Here is a 15,090-nt window from a genome sequence, read left to right on the forward strand (position 1 = left end):
AATCAGTAGCCCATTGTGAGACGATTCCCTGGAGTTTACATACATAGAGGATTTGGTGCCACAAGGGAGGGAATCGTATATTAATGACATTGAAATGCATAAATCGTTAACAGCACGTTTCCGAGAAATAGAATTGACCAATTAAAAAAGAAAAGTGTTTAGACGTGAAGCGTGTATTTTGGCTCCATGGTTCAAAAGTAAAACCTGAAATCACCTTCAGATTTTGTCAAAATGTATGTATCGTCTAAATGTATGAATATTATTCAAATATTTGTATTGCATTTTTCCAAAAAGTTCACAAGTTCAACAACTACATAACACCACAGACACTAGCACTCACGATAAAACGGATACACATACCATCCAATTAATGATTGACCGAAAATGAAAGGACATTTTATTACAATACATTGCCATAAAAATCGTTATTAATATCACAAAATGAATATTTAAAGCGAAATAACACCATGCGACCGCTGTTAGAGCCCAGATTTCAGCACCACGGACAGCTCGATTCTTGCCTAATTTGACTCGTTGCTGACGTCGCAGTATTTTTATTTATTTATTATGTCGTTTCGGTTTCAGTTATCGTAATGGACAGTAAAGAACGATGCATTTAATTACACCATTTTTGTTTGGCCATCATGCAGGCAAATTGTCTTTCGCTTTATCATCGGAGTTGATGTTATGTCCCATAGCACATTGGTTCTCAAAGTGGGGTCCGAGGACCCCCAGGGGTCCTTGGTAAAACTAGTTAATATAGCATCACAATAATTTTAACCACTTCATTCATTTATATGTTGGCTATTTAAAAGTAGCAAATTTACAATTTCAGAGCTTGCTATTTTTGAAAAATATTGAAAATTGAAAGGTTTTTGAACCACTACCATAGCCATATAACCCCTTCAGCGGCGGCTCCAGACAATTTTTAATGGGGGCGCTAGAAGGAAGCTTGATACGGGGAACCCCTTCACTTGGGTTTGATATACCCACATGCATGGAGAATAAGCTACTATGGCCATAGCTTCACTATTGGAGCATTGATTCTCAACACTTGTCTAATCTGCCTAATCTAATCTGTGGGACCCCAGTGTACACTGTAAAATCCTCAGTATCTATTTAACTCTCGAGTGTCGGAGAGAGTACGGAACGGGTACATTTGTACACTATCGCAGACCCCGCAAGGGTTCTTTTGGTTCCTATGAATCATTTAGCTGGTGACGCCCTGGAACCCACTCAAGGACCCTTGGGGGTCCACTGACGCCACATGGCAGGTATACCATATTTCTGTGACCCAAGTGAAGATCCTCAAAAACATATTATCCATATTAACATATCTTCTATGCATCTTTATTATCATATCTTTATTATGTTGATGTTAACACAGTATAGTGGACCTTGCCAGCCACACTTGCAGAGTAAGGACAAATAAGTTAGGACAAATAAACCACATATCATACAAAATAAATATTGACCACATATCATTTTAGCATCTCTTTCCATACATTTTGGTTATAGAAACTTAATCTGACCTAAATAACATTATTACAAAGAGATTTACATGAGCTCTTCCTTCTTACAGGTCAATATAAGAATTCCAGTAAGTTTAAAAATATGCCAAGTGGCACTGAGCAGACATTGTTATTAATCAAGAAAAGTTCATACAAGAGTAATGCATTCTAGAGATGAAAAGGTTAATGCTGTATAACACAGCTTCAGGGAGCGTTCCTGCTGTATAACTACAATGGCAGTGACAGAACCTCTACTCTGTAGCAAAGACCAGACAAACTCCTGCCCTCAAAATACATCAACATTCACAAGTTGATGTGTCCTACGAAAAACAAATCTGTGCATTGGATCTAACATAATACTGTAGCACAATGTGAACTAGAAAAATATAGCATTGCTTTTCTCCAGTGAAATATGAGGTATCATAAAAGGGAAGAGTGAACACCATAGACCTGTGAATATCTCCACATAATTAACCAAGAATAATTATGTGGATCATGTGCAATCCCATAAACATTCATATATAGTCAATACATGAAGATTCTTGGCCTCGCTGAATTTAAAGTTTTGTAATGAAGATTCGTAGTGTTTGTAGTGTAAGATCTTACACTACTTTCAAGTGTTTTTGTTTTGGTCTAGTGAGTGAAGTCAAGAAATTCAAGCACAACCAAAATAACTATTTCCTGCCCTCATGATATTCAGTATGACTAAAAGTGTATTATGTACATGCATGGTGACTGTAGCTCATTGTGCATCATTCAGAGATAAGTGTTATGATTTATTTCGGTCAACAGTTCAGCAACCTTTATTGGCAGTGAGTGAATCCATCTAATTTGTGTATGAATACCATAAGATGAATCACTTATAGACAAAATGGTTATCCTTGGTGGAACTGGAGATGTATTTAATGTGCAGTGCTCTGTATGATCAGTCAACTGATCATGTGTAGACTGGCCATCAAGTCACATACTGTAACAGGGCATCAACTGGCACAGTTGAAGAGGATATCAATCCATTTTCTCTGCAATTCGTCCCATTTTGGTGCGTATGTTGCGCACCAAGAAGTAGCATATAGTGGTAACGGCCATTGTCACCTCAGCTATCCAGAATGCCATGTCCCAGCTGTATTCTTTTGCAACACTGCTGAATGGGAGTCCAGCTATAAACGCCCCAACTGTAACAGAAAAAGATGGTTGTTTAAGTGAAAACGTTTTTTTGTTAAAACTCTATATCCTGATTGTAATCATTGCTATACTGTTCAATAATATGGTTCTCCCTGTCTCTCTAGCTTTTTAGTAAACAGAAAATACATTTCAGGTTGGGGTACCAGTTTTATCCAATCAGGAGAGAACCCCACAAAGATCATTTATCAGTAATATAATGAGCATTTATCAAAACTTTTATAGTGTTCAAGTTCCAATTTGCCAGCAAATTCTTTCGTTTCATCCCTTTAACTTGTTTATTCTGTGTCTTGTATGAGTTGGCTAAAATTAGCAACCCGACCTGAAAATGTGTTTACTAAAGAGTTGGAGAGAGAGGGAGACCCCTGTTACTGAACAAACAATATATACTATAGATTGTTCAATAACAGGAGTCTCATATAGATTCTATAGCAATTATTGATATCAGAATATAAAGTTATCTAACACTTATTAAAACAAAGACAAACAAAAATGTAATCGAGAATATTTGGGGGGAAAAAATGAAAAAGAACTTGTGTTTGGTAGATAAAGTTAGTAAGCCATTTACCATTGGCCATTAAAGCTACAATGGCATGGGAGGTTCCACAGAAGTTTGATGGGGCGCTTTCATTGGCTATCACTCCAAACAAGGCAATTGGTCCATAACAAGAGAAACCAAACGCAGCACCAAGGAAGAGGATCCAGATCTGTGAAGAAAAGAGAGAGAGAGAAAAAAAAAAAAAGAAAATATAGGAACAGGATGCTCTTAAATGTCTTATTAAAGAGAAGCCAAGGCCATATAAACAGGTAAAGCCATCACATTAATTAATAAGCAAACCTCCTTCTCTGAAACCCCGATGAGGACGGACACAGGATGAAGGACTTGGACCCAAAGAGGAGTCACCTGAGGAACCTGAGAAGAAAAAAAACGTTTTCAGTCTACCTTTCTTGCTACACCCTGTGTAAACAGAGTTTACAAATTTAACCAAACTAGAAATTCACGGCCCGAACCTCTAGAGTTCGACACCTGTACCACTGCAGATTTGACAGATATGGCCATATATGGAGATCTGTGTGTCTGTCAGACCTTGTCCCTTTTATAGTCATATATGGAGATCTCTGTATTTGTCAGTACTTGTCCCTTTTATTCCCATGTATGGAGATCCCTGATGTCATGAGTATGGAGTCAAAGTATTAACAGACTTTGGGTTATGTGCTGTACAGCAACAGTCCTTTTTGGCCCCAAGGACCCCTTCCAGTTTGAATCACAAACAGAGCCAATAGATATCAGCATTATTGTCCATACTATATGTGCGCACTCTGCAAATCAGACACATTTCAAATTCTCACACTCACACTCTCTCACACTCACTCAGAGCTGCTCTGTGGAGTTACTGTGGCGCTGAACTGCCACAGACAATTACATGAATACACAAAGCTGTCTTATACCACAAATCAAGAACAATGCACACGCATTTCATTGAAGATGAAGCAGAGACAACAGCTGTCTATTTCAGCGTCAGGTCTCGTAGCGTGGTTAAACCAGGAATATGGAATGCATGCGCGGTCCCAACCCGTAAACAAACAACACCACTTGAATTTAAATTCTTTATGAGGAGAGTCAGGAAACTAGATTAAGATTCCCACAAAAGCTTATTCAACCGTCCCAAAGTTGCATCTAACAGATGCATGGACGCACTCCCAACATATAATTATGTCACCATACGACCATATATGGTGAGTAGCCTATATTTTGATTCATTGCTGGACAGATGAAGCAATCAACCTTATGATGTGCGCTGAGTCGCAGACCAGACTTTTAGACTTTCTGAAGGACATGCTTTACCATGAAACTAATGATGCAACACCTTGTTGAAAAATCAAATCATTACGCACGCACCACGGACACAACCTGCGCGATTGTAGGCTAGATAATTAATCCCCTTATGCCAGATGAAGCTGTAATTATTTTCTATATCCTACTCCTTTACATTCAAATTGTTTTCAGTCCCGAATATAATGCTTGAACTGTTATTATTGGTTACTTTTACGCACCTGCTTGTCATTCATGCATTAAAAACTGATTATGTCCGTTATTGGTATCAGATGTCCGATAAAATAATCATTCCGGACACGGTGACCGGTAGTTTAAAATCCTAGCACAACCTCTAAATGGAGTACATCCGGACATTACCGCGAGGGAGGAAAGTAAGTGCAACATTATAGCTGGTTAGTGGTTTGACATGATAGATTTTTACGGCGAAATGTGGTGGAAATTGGAGAGGTGTTCTGGCATAACATAGCAACACACTGTCCCGCCCCCTCCCCCCTCTGTTGTGTGTGCTCGTGTCCGTCCGGCCTCGATAGGTCACCAATGTTGGTGTAACCGCCGAGCCACACTTTAGCCAAGACAAACAGCCAAACAGCGAAACATGCCAATTGCAATATAACCTCCTTCTCTGAAACCCCGATGAAGACGTACACAGGATGAAGGGCTTGGACCCAAAGAGGAGCCTGAGGAATGAGCATTTTTAAACATTTTTAAATTAGCTTTCAGTCTACCTTCTTGCCACACTGTAAAATCCTCATTGTTAATGTATCCATCAGTAACCCTGGGAGTTTACAAATGTAACCAAATGGACCTGTAATTTGTAAAAAAAAATAAGGCCATTTGTGTGTGATAAATTATCGCCTGACATTGATCAAGCATCCATTTGGTTACATTTGTGACACTCAGGGTTAAATTAACACTGAGGATTTAACTGTGTGCAGTGGGGTAAACAGCTGATTGCACCTACAAGTTAAAACATGGTTTTACTAAGTGATCTTCACAGAAATAAGAACACTTTCCTCACCTCAGGGACGTCGGGTGTGACGGTGACTCTGAAGAGGTGCATGGAGATACACATGCCAGACATCATGAGGAGGAGCAGGCCATGGCGAGGGTTACCATGGGTACCTAGTCCTTGCTGGAGCGAAACAGGGGACATACAAATGTGACATCAAGAACAGAATTTGGGGGAAAGCTGTGTAAAACTCTGACCGTCAAACTTACCCGAGCCACAGCTCTGTCCGAGAGGAATCCTGACGCAAGGCTGCCCATCAGGCCACCCAACTCTAGGGCACTCATATAGGAGCTACCTGTTGGCAACATGGTTGAGGTAAGAAGCCATTTAGTAAATCAATAACACTGAGTTTAAGTTGGAAAAACATACTCATTAGAGCCGTTTGCCCTTTATCCTGGATGAGGAAGAGTTGTCCCCAGTCAGTGGCAGCTGTTTTCACCCCAAACACCACCAAGTAGCCCAGGGACAGGACCCACAGGAAAGGCGACAGGAGAAACTCACTGAGCGTGCTGTTATCTGGTGTAGGAAACAGAAGAAAGCGGCACATGTACAAGAAAATCTTTGATTATATGAACACCTGTCTGGCAATAATGTGTTTATCACAAACCAATGCTCGAAAACAATGACAAAATTTGATCAACTCTCTAATTCAATATTAGTCAATGAATAAATGCCCACACAAACAAAGTGGTGTTCGTCCTGGGAATTCACCAGTGTGCAAAAACGCAGGCCATCTGGCCATTATGTGAAATGTCAAAGGTCACAGTTTATTCAGTACCTTTTTTATTTTTGTTATTCCTCCTCAGCTGGGATTGGTGGAGTTTGACATGCAGAGTCCCTTCAGCAACAAGGTTGCTTTCGAGCTTTTGCTTACTTTATGTAATGATGTTCTAGCTTCTTTTGTGTTCTATCTACAGTATATCTTTATTCTGTTACTGACATTTCTGTCTTGAGGGTGTCTAAAGATTTATCACATCTTATTATGCAAGCATTATAAATTGATACCATGTGCAGTAATCCAAATTCTATCAAGATCTTCAAGTAGTAAAATCAGTAAAATGACAAGAATTCTATCACACACAATTAAACTGCAGTTAAAATCAAATTCTTGACTGTAACTGGAATCTGTTTCACCGCACAACAACCATCATCATTGATTACAGTACCTCCTGCTGCCCCTTTCTTAGCCGCAGCCGCAATGCAGGGCAGCCCCACGTCTTTTGGTTCATTCTTTACAAACACCAGACAGATGAATGAGAAGGCTGCACAGACAAGTCCTGATACGGCTATGATGGTCCTCCAGCCATAGTACTGAAGGAGGACTGTGGCCAAGATTGGACCCAGAGTCCCAGCCAGGTTCATGCTGCAGGAAAGCACAGACCACCATGTTCCAAATTGGGATGGCTCGAACCACTGGGGGGAAAGGGACATATACAGTACATAAGTATCTAGGATGTGCATGCATAGCATCTAGTATACATATTATTTACTAGTGTCCGTTGCTGTAGTTGTGGTAATAATGCACATGCAACAGCACAATATGTAAAACAATAGTTATTTTCTGATTCATACAATGGGTTGTTGTTTGGGTCGTTGCTTATTTTCAACAGATCATGGGATTACAAAAGTACACAGTAATGTCCTCAGTGTTCATTTATAATTTGTAAATTTGAGAGTGTACAAATAGAACTACATCGCGACTCATCGTTAGCTTGTAGAAGCGTGCGTTTCCCATGCATGGATGGCTTGCAGCGTTGTGTTCTTGTTTTGTTTTTCCTTCACCGTGCTGCAGCCCCATCGGAAGCTACTTTTGGGCGTACCGCCACCTACCAAAGCCAAATGTACCCAGTACATGTATTGTTGTTTTGTATTTTTCATGGGCTTCCGTATTTGCTGAAGTCAGGAAATAAACAACGGAGTGAAACAACTCCTCGGTCTGCAAAACGCTCATTAATTCTACCCCAGATCACATTGAATGCCCTAACTCCTACAATTTATTTGACATTTAAAGAAATGTTTAGGCCTTGAATGTCACAAATTAAATTCAAGACATTTTAAGACTTTATAAGGATCTGTCCAAACCCTGAGTATATGACAGTGGATGGACATGTAAGAACCAAACAAAAGCACTTTTGAAATGTTGACATCTCAAAGGCTCTGCAGAGTGCAGTAGCACACTATCTAAGCAGTGTTTGGATTCTTCGCATACAGATACTGCTCAATAGGGTATGCTGACATAATGACACACCTAAAGCAATATCACCTCAAATCCTATATACAGTACAAAAATAAAGTGTGCACACTGAGAAACTCCCTTCAATATAGTTGAATATACATTTTATGTGATTTTTCAAGGTGTGAAGCTCTTCTTCAGACTAACACTCACAGACAGATCAGCTGACAACAGTAACATGAGAATCCCCAGGCTAATTACAGAAGCCCACACATGCTTTAATAAACTGCTGAGCCACAGTGGCTAGGGGTTAAACACTGACCCAGAGAAAATGCAGCTTCTGGCCTTCTGTACTGTGCCAAACCAGACAGAATGTGGTCCTATAAGTTACTGCTATGATATCAGTAAAAAGAGAATAGTTTTGCATTACATACTGGATATAGGCAGTCTCTCATGGGAGAGTATGATGACTAAGTTTTGCATTATGCCGGTGTAAAGGCTCTGCTAAATAACTGCTCAAAATGTAGTCTCTTCTCTCTTGTAATATAATCCTGTTCCTTCACTGCTGGCACACACACCTGCCAATGACTATTTATTCCGCGCCCTTTGAACAGTACTGCTTTTATAGCAAACGTCTAAGGTCAGGACCTCCGGACGCCTCTGGACCTCTGGCAGAATGTAAGGGTTGCACTGGACAGTAAGTATACTATCCACTGCAACCCATAGTAAGTATACTAAAACATTTAAATAATACTGTGTTGGTCGAATTTTTTATGCAATTTGAATAATCCAAGATGGCCACTGAACGCCATGGCAATTGCTTTTTTGGGTTCTGTGTAGAATCCATTTCTGATTTTACATTGCAGGTTAATCTCATCTGGCAAGCAGGTAAATTAGTCCATTTGACGTTTAATATAATACTAAACGTAGAAATGATCTTTCAGATTACTTTTTTTTGTTGATTTGCATTTATATAGGGACCAAGAATGATTTTAGCTTGGTTGCCCAAACGGCAACTTGGGCAACTCTTGTAATTTGCATAATCAAAGATGGCCAGATTGAACCCCTTTGTCCTAGAATGATGTGTAATACCTCTTTTTGGGGGGTTTCATGTGTGTAGAAGCCATTTATGATATTCTATTTTCAATTGCAGGTTAAACTCATGTGCTTAAGGTTAGGTCAAGGTTAAATTGTTATATTCTTAACTGCAGGTCAATCTCATGTGTTAAAGGTCAGGTCAAGGTGCATCTGATCTCACACTTTCCCATCCAAGCAGACAGCAGATATGGTCACTCGTCAATTCACCATTGACATGCAACCAAGCAGGTATGCTGGAACTTGCCGGTGCAGCTCTATAACGTACATCCTGGTGGGATGCATATCATACAGTCAGGACTCTTGAAGTGGTTTGCACTGCTTTCTGCCAATTGGGCTGACGACAGTTAACACATACCTGTACCTGAACACTGCTCGTCCCCATCCTACTGGCTGACAGTGGGTAGACTCCAGCATTCTTCCTACACTTCTCATACACAGGTTTGAATGTGCAGATAAAGTGAGAGATAGACCTTGACCTGACCTTTTAACAGGTGAGATTGACCTGCAGTTGAAAATATAACAATTTAACCTTGACCTAAGCTTTAGCACATGAATTTAACCTGCAATTGAAAATAGAACATCAGAAATTGATTCTACACACCCCCAAAAGAGGTATTACACATCATTCTAGGACAAGCGGGTCAAAAGTTTCGAGATAACGTTCAGTGGCCATCTTTGATTATGCAAATTACAAGAGTTGCCCAAAGTTGCCGTTTGGGCAACCAAGCTAAAATGAATCTAGGTCCCTATATAAATGCAAAAACGATTTCTACGTTTAGTATTGAACAGAGAAACGTCAAACTAATTCACCTGCTTGCCAGATGAGATTGAGAGGTGAGATTGACCTGCAATGTAAAATATAACATCAGAAATGGATTCTACACACATTTAAAAAACTATATATGTTACACATAATTCAAGGACAAGCGGTTCAAGAGTTACATTTTGGCCATGGAGTTCAGTTGCCATCTTGGATTATTACCCAACTGGCAATTGTTCAAGGATACCATATGAATATACTGTAAATCAACCAAAAAACAGGAAACAACTATTTAGGTTTTTGAAATTTCTAATTGACGTATGGGGCAACAAAGTCACGGGTGATCTCTATTGGCTGATCAGACTCAGTTTGAAGCTAATCATTGTGATTTTAATGCTACAGTATATAATATAGTTGATAGTAGTAGTAGAATTCAGCAATACTTTATCATATACATTTATGATACTATAATATGCTAAGTGTAACCTATAGGCATTTTATAGTCCCCAGCTGTAGCAGTCTATTGATGCATTTTTATCATGCTTCTGTGGTTACTGTATGCATTTGTGATCCTGTGTATTTCAAAGTGATAGCCAGCCAGAGAGAAGAATGCGATGTATTTATAGCTTGTAGATCTGCTATTTTGGGCAGAAAAAAAGGAGGGGGCCTAGTATAGACCCAAGGTCTATACTTTACTTTGTCTATACAAAGTATATTATAGACCCAAGGTCTATACTTTGTCTATACAAAGTATATAGGGTTAATGGTGAGTCTAACAAAATAAGTCAATTAGGTTGTGATGAAACTAACCATCCTCATTCCTGTTCAGGATAAGTACCTATGTTGGAACGAATTAGAGTTCAATGGAAGTGGGTAAATGGTGGTTATGATTATCAAATGGGCACAACACATACTGCTATATAACACTTAAATACATTCCTAAAACAAGATGAATGAATCATCCATCAACGACAAGTAATAAGATATCCTTTTCCGTTTTGCTGCATGTCCTGTCACATATCACTTGACATGCTGAGTGTCTGAAACAGATGAGAGTGTGAGAACGTAAACTCTAACCTAAGAGGTCAGGCCGGTCCGAGGGTAAGGGATAGAATTCCTCACTACGCTTGCAACAGTGCCAGCCACTGGATGACTGGCATACTCTCATGTAACCACACACAACACAAGCTCAAGAGGTGGGAACAACTTCTACCTCAGAGAGCTCTGCTCTTATGAGGTGTCACTACCTGCTCAGAACAATGTGGAGGACTATACAATTTTTATCTCTAGGAGCCTAATCTAGACTGTAGAATCCTCAGCGTTAACTTACAGTGCCTTGCGAAAGTATTCACCCCCTTCACTTTTTTTCATATTTTGTTATGTTACAGCCTTATTAAAAAATTGATTAAATTCATTTTTTTACCCACTATATACCCCATAATGACAAAATTAAAACGTTTTTTTTTAATATTTTTTGGCAAATGTATATTTAAAAAAATGTGCTTAAGTATTCACACCCTTTGCTATGACACTCAAAATTGAGCTGAGGTGCACCCCGTTTCCACTGATCAACCTTGAGATGTTACTATAACTTGATTGGAGTCTGCACTCTGCCTATGGTAAATTAAATTGATTTGACATAATTTATAAAGTCACACACATGTCTATCAGGTCCCACAGTTAACATTACATGTCGGAGCACAAACAAAGCCATGAAGTCAAAGGAATTGTCTGTAGACCTCTGAGACAGGATTGTATCGAGGCACGCATCTAAGGAAGGTTACAAAAAAAGCTTTCTGAAGCATTGAAGGTCCCAACAAACACAGTGGTCTCCATCATTCGTAAATGCAAGAAGTTCGGAACCACCAGGACTCCTAGAGCTGGTCACCTGGCCAAACTGAGCAATTTGGGTGGATGGGTCTTGGGTTCTTTAGTCAGGGAGGCATCGCGTCGGAGCTTGGACAGCAGAGGCGCGGCCACTGCGTTCTGATTCAAATGAACAGCCAATGAAGAAAAGGGGGCGGGATCCACATGCAGTGGGTGTTGCATGTAAATTGCGGCCGCCATTGTTGTGTACTGCTGTTTGCCTCTCATCGGACTTTTTAGACGAGTTGCACAGCTCTCAGACCGGTAAGAGGCGTGTCCGCTCAGATTCTGAGCGTAAGTTACATCCCGCCCACAAATACCAGGGCTCTGGCCCAGAAGTTCCTCGCATCTCCCGTTTGTATGCGAGAACTTCTGGGAACTCAGATTATGGGATAATGGGAGAAACTTCCCCAAAATAGGTGTGCCAAGTTGTAGCCTCATACTCAAGAAGAATTGAGGCTCTAATTTCTGCCAGAGGTGCTTCAAAGGGTGTGAATACTTGTGCACATGTGATTTTGTAATTTTGTATTTTTAACACATTTGCAAACATTTAAAAAAAAAAAAGTTTTCATTTTGTCATTATGCAACATGGTGTGTAGAATTCTGAGCAAAAAAGTCATTTCATAAATGTTTGAATAATGCTGTAACATAAGATGTGGAAAAAGTGAAGGGGGTGAATATTTTTGCAAGGCACTGCATGGGTCCATTTGGTTCCATTTGTACACTCTTGGGAGTTACAGACCCATAGGGGTCCATTTGGCTCCTAACTATCAATCATTTAGCTGGGGACCCCCTGGAACCCCCTCAAGGATCCCTGGGGGTCCCCACACACAGTGAAGAGGAGTGGATAGCATTACCTTGCGCAGAACCTTCCCGCAGGGGGGCCAGCCACAGCCTTGGCCCAAGCCGTTGATAAACCAGAGAAGTGTGAACATGCGCACAGTGGAACAGCAGGAGAATGCCACATTGATGCCCCCCACCAGTAGCAGACCGATGGCAAAAAGCCAGCGGGCACTAATCCGATCAGACAGCACTCCACTGACAAACTTACTAATAGCATAGGCCATGGTCTGGCTGCTGGTGATCAGACCTGCAGAGACAGATAGGAACTTAAGTTTAGGAGTAAAACAACAATCCCCATGTAGAGATTGTACTAGTACTACACCATTCCTTTGTGTTGCTTTCTATTCATTATCTTAGTTTAAGTTAAAGGTAGGGTAAGTGATGTGTTTTGGTTAAAATTGGTGTTTAGTTATATAAAGGCTTGGATTTAATCCTTCCTGTGTCCAGTAATTTTCTTTATTCTATACAGTACATCACAAAGCTGACTGTAGAAGATAGGGATTCCATTTCATTCCATTAGAATTACTGCGAAATGGGCACACAATTCCAGTGGACATTTCTCAGCAACCATAGTGCTGATTTTAAAAACTGTTTACAACTATTTGACGAGAACCATGAGTTGTGCAATATCAAATGCAAAGATAAAATATGATGGTACTTTCACTTCAAGCCAGGTAGAAATATATTCAATGTATTCTTACCCAGGTCACCCTTGTCCAGTTTAATTTCCCCCATCACAGAGGGCATGACAAAGGAAAAGGTCTTCCTGTTAAAGTAGTATAGTGCATATCCAAAGAACATGCACAGGAAAATTACTGTGCGATAGTAGCCGTAGCCTGTGGCCCCCATGATTCCAGAAGTGAAAATAATCAGCACTTCATGGGAAAAAAATGTCTCAGCTCAGATTTGTAGTGTTACCCCTTTGCATGTAGTATGGGTTAATCACACTGAACGTAATTGTTATTGTATGTGGTTGTATTTGAACTGTTGTCAGTAGAATATCAACACTTTCAAGTGTATGTTAAATAATATGTAGCTATGGCTCAGCAGTGCAGACTAAAAGGACAACACTTTCCAAGTTGGCGCTTCTCAGAAACAGTCTGGTTTCTGCATGAAGGATTGAGCCAAAGAGGAGTTGGCCATCACATTTGCCTAGAAAAATGAAGGAACAACATAATTAGAATGAAGTAATAGCAGTAGTTGCAACATGCCAATGTAAACACCAGCTACATATTAGCCACTCTTTACACTTTCAATATCAACAGTACAAATTAAGGGTAAAGATAGCAGCAGTAATTAAATGGATGTCAGAATCACTGTAAAATAATCATAGTCTCAGATGGAAATAATGTCCACCCAATTCATTATACAACAATGGGGATAATACATAGAGGTATAATATAGGGATAATAGCATACAGCATTATGTTAGAAGAACTATACATTATATATATCCGAAATATGCTGACATTGTCATTTCCCCCATTAAAATTAATTGTCTTGGGCCGTTTAGTTTTACATAGTAAACACCACAGGTATCACTCTCTCTCAGAACAGAAGTAGCACTTTAAATCTGTCCAGAAACTTGGATGTGTGCTTGTAGCCTTTAACTAATGAGAGGTCTGACAGTTTATTGAATTGACGTTAACCACCACTCAACCCAAACCTGGAGTACAAGTTATTGAAGATCTTAAATGTTACAATGTCAATAGTCATGTTACTTATGCATTTTTAAATACATTACGGAAGCCTATTTGGCAACACATGTGTACAATACACCAGGTTACATATGGCGACCAGTTTGTGTACTCTACTCTTCGAAGGGTTGACTAAATAATATGCAAACATCATTCATATTATATTTACACGTGCATCCATGCAGCAACAGCTTTACTCAGTTGATGTGTGCACAACATACAAACCCGGTGCCCCACTGATCAAAAGAAGATAGTGAACCATTACCTCTGCTGTTCACTGCTGAGCCGACTGACAGGACTCCACATCATAATCATCCATCTACAGCAGCACGACAAGCTGCGCGTGCGTGACTCCACCGCTGAATGACTCGGGGGCGTGTCACAGACACCACCAAAGCTTTACTTTCACATCTATTGGTGGTGGATCAATATTCGAATAGCAACAGACGGCGGTCAAATAGGACGTTTGCCTTTAAAGCTAGTGAATTCTAAGCGTGCGGATCTGATGATCGGTGTATATGTGCTGTGGATTGCAAAGTTATTTTTACGACACCAAACACCCAGTTGTTATAGAGCTAAATATAGTTGACATTCCCGATTTATTGAAAGTCTTGTCTTGTCTTGCCACGCAAGAGACTAAACAATGCCACCCGCCTCCCTTGTAGGGACGGCCAATCTGAATCAACATGGGCTCACAAGTTATTATATTGAGCGTCGATTACATAGATCAGACGTCGTCGTCACCAATGAAGTAACATTTGCAAGCAGCTTCGTTACAAAGAACCGTCCGTTGTTTTAACCATATTGAGTTACCGGTATGTAAAAACGACTTTAATTCATGCACCATCACATGTCCGGGATAATCCTGCGTTTCTCACATGCGCAGTTGAAATCCGTATGCCATTCGGCAGTGCTCTGCGCAAGCTCTCAGAACCGCGGAGAATGATTGAAGCCTCAGAATCCTGGTGGCCAAATCTGGTATTGAAGAGTTTCCGCATTTGAGACGCTACTGCGCATTCTTGTATCGTCTGAAACGCTAGTGCGCCTGCTCTATTGGTACCAAAATTGGAGGCCAGGAAGTAGAGGTACTTCATGCGCTTGTGAGCAACTTTCATTGA

At 40.1% G+C, this 15,090-nt stretch overlaps 1 protein-coding gene across 2 annotated transcripts; it reads right to left on the reverse strand.

The window, feature by feature from the left end:
* Positions 1-1,349: 1,349 nt before the first annotated feature.
* On the reverse strand, positions 1,350-14,823 carry slc37a4b (solute carrier family 37 member 4b). Of its 2 annotated transcripts, XM_084074040.1 has the most exons (11): positions 14,238-14,823; positions 12,978-13,428; positions 12,291-12,523; positions 6,703-6,949; positions 5,906-6,052; positions 5,746-5,831; positions 5,546-5,659; positions 5,142-5,204; positions 3,529-3,603; positions 3,259-3,397; positions 1,350-2,683 (listed from the first exon to the last, which is right to left on the reverse strand). In XM_084074040.1, the coding sequence occupies exons 2-11, from the start codon at positions 13,123-13,125 to the stop codon at positions 2,517-2,519; spliced, it is 1,419 nt and encodes a 472-aa protein (XP_083930166.1). In that variant the 5' UTR covers positions 13,126-13,428; positions 14,238-14,823; the 3' UTR covers positions 1,350-2,516. The 2 variants fall into 2 exon arrangements, with proteins under 2 accessions (XP_083930166.1, XP_083930167.1); XM_084074041.1 differs by lacking the exon at positions 5,142-5,204.
* Positions 14,824-15,090: the final 267 nt, after the last annotated feature.

The sequence above is a fragment of the Gymnoscopelus microlampas genome (genome assembly GCF_963454915.1).
Source record: "Gymnoscopelus microlampas genome assembly, chromosome: 12".
NCBI lineage: Eukaryota > Metazoa > Chordata > Actinopteri > Myctophiformes > Myctophidae > Gymnoscopelus > Gymnoscopelus microlampas.

What these genes read in the sequence shown, in the direction of transcription:
- slc37a4b (XM_084074040.1), bottom strand. Translation starts at nt 13,125, where the DNA reads ATGGGGGCCACAGGCTACGGCTACTATCGCACAGTAATTTTCCTGTGC. An exon ending in TCGGGGTTTCAGAGAAGGAG is followed by an intron (nt 3,604 to 5,141) that starts GTTATATTGCAA and finishes TTTTCTTCTCAG; the next exon opens with GTTCCTCAGGTGACTCCTCT. An exon ending in TGTAGCTTTAATGGCCAATG is followed by an intron (nt 2,684 to 3,258) that starts GTAAATGGCTTA and finishes TTTCTGTTACAG; the next exon opens with TTGGGGCGTTTATAGCTGGA.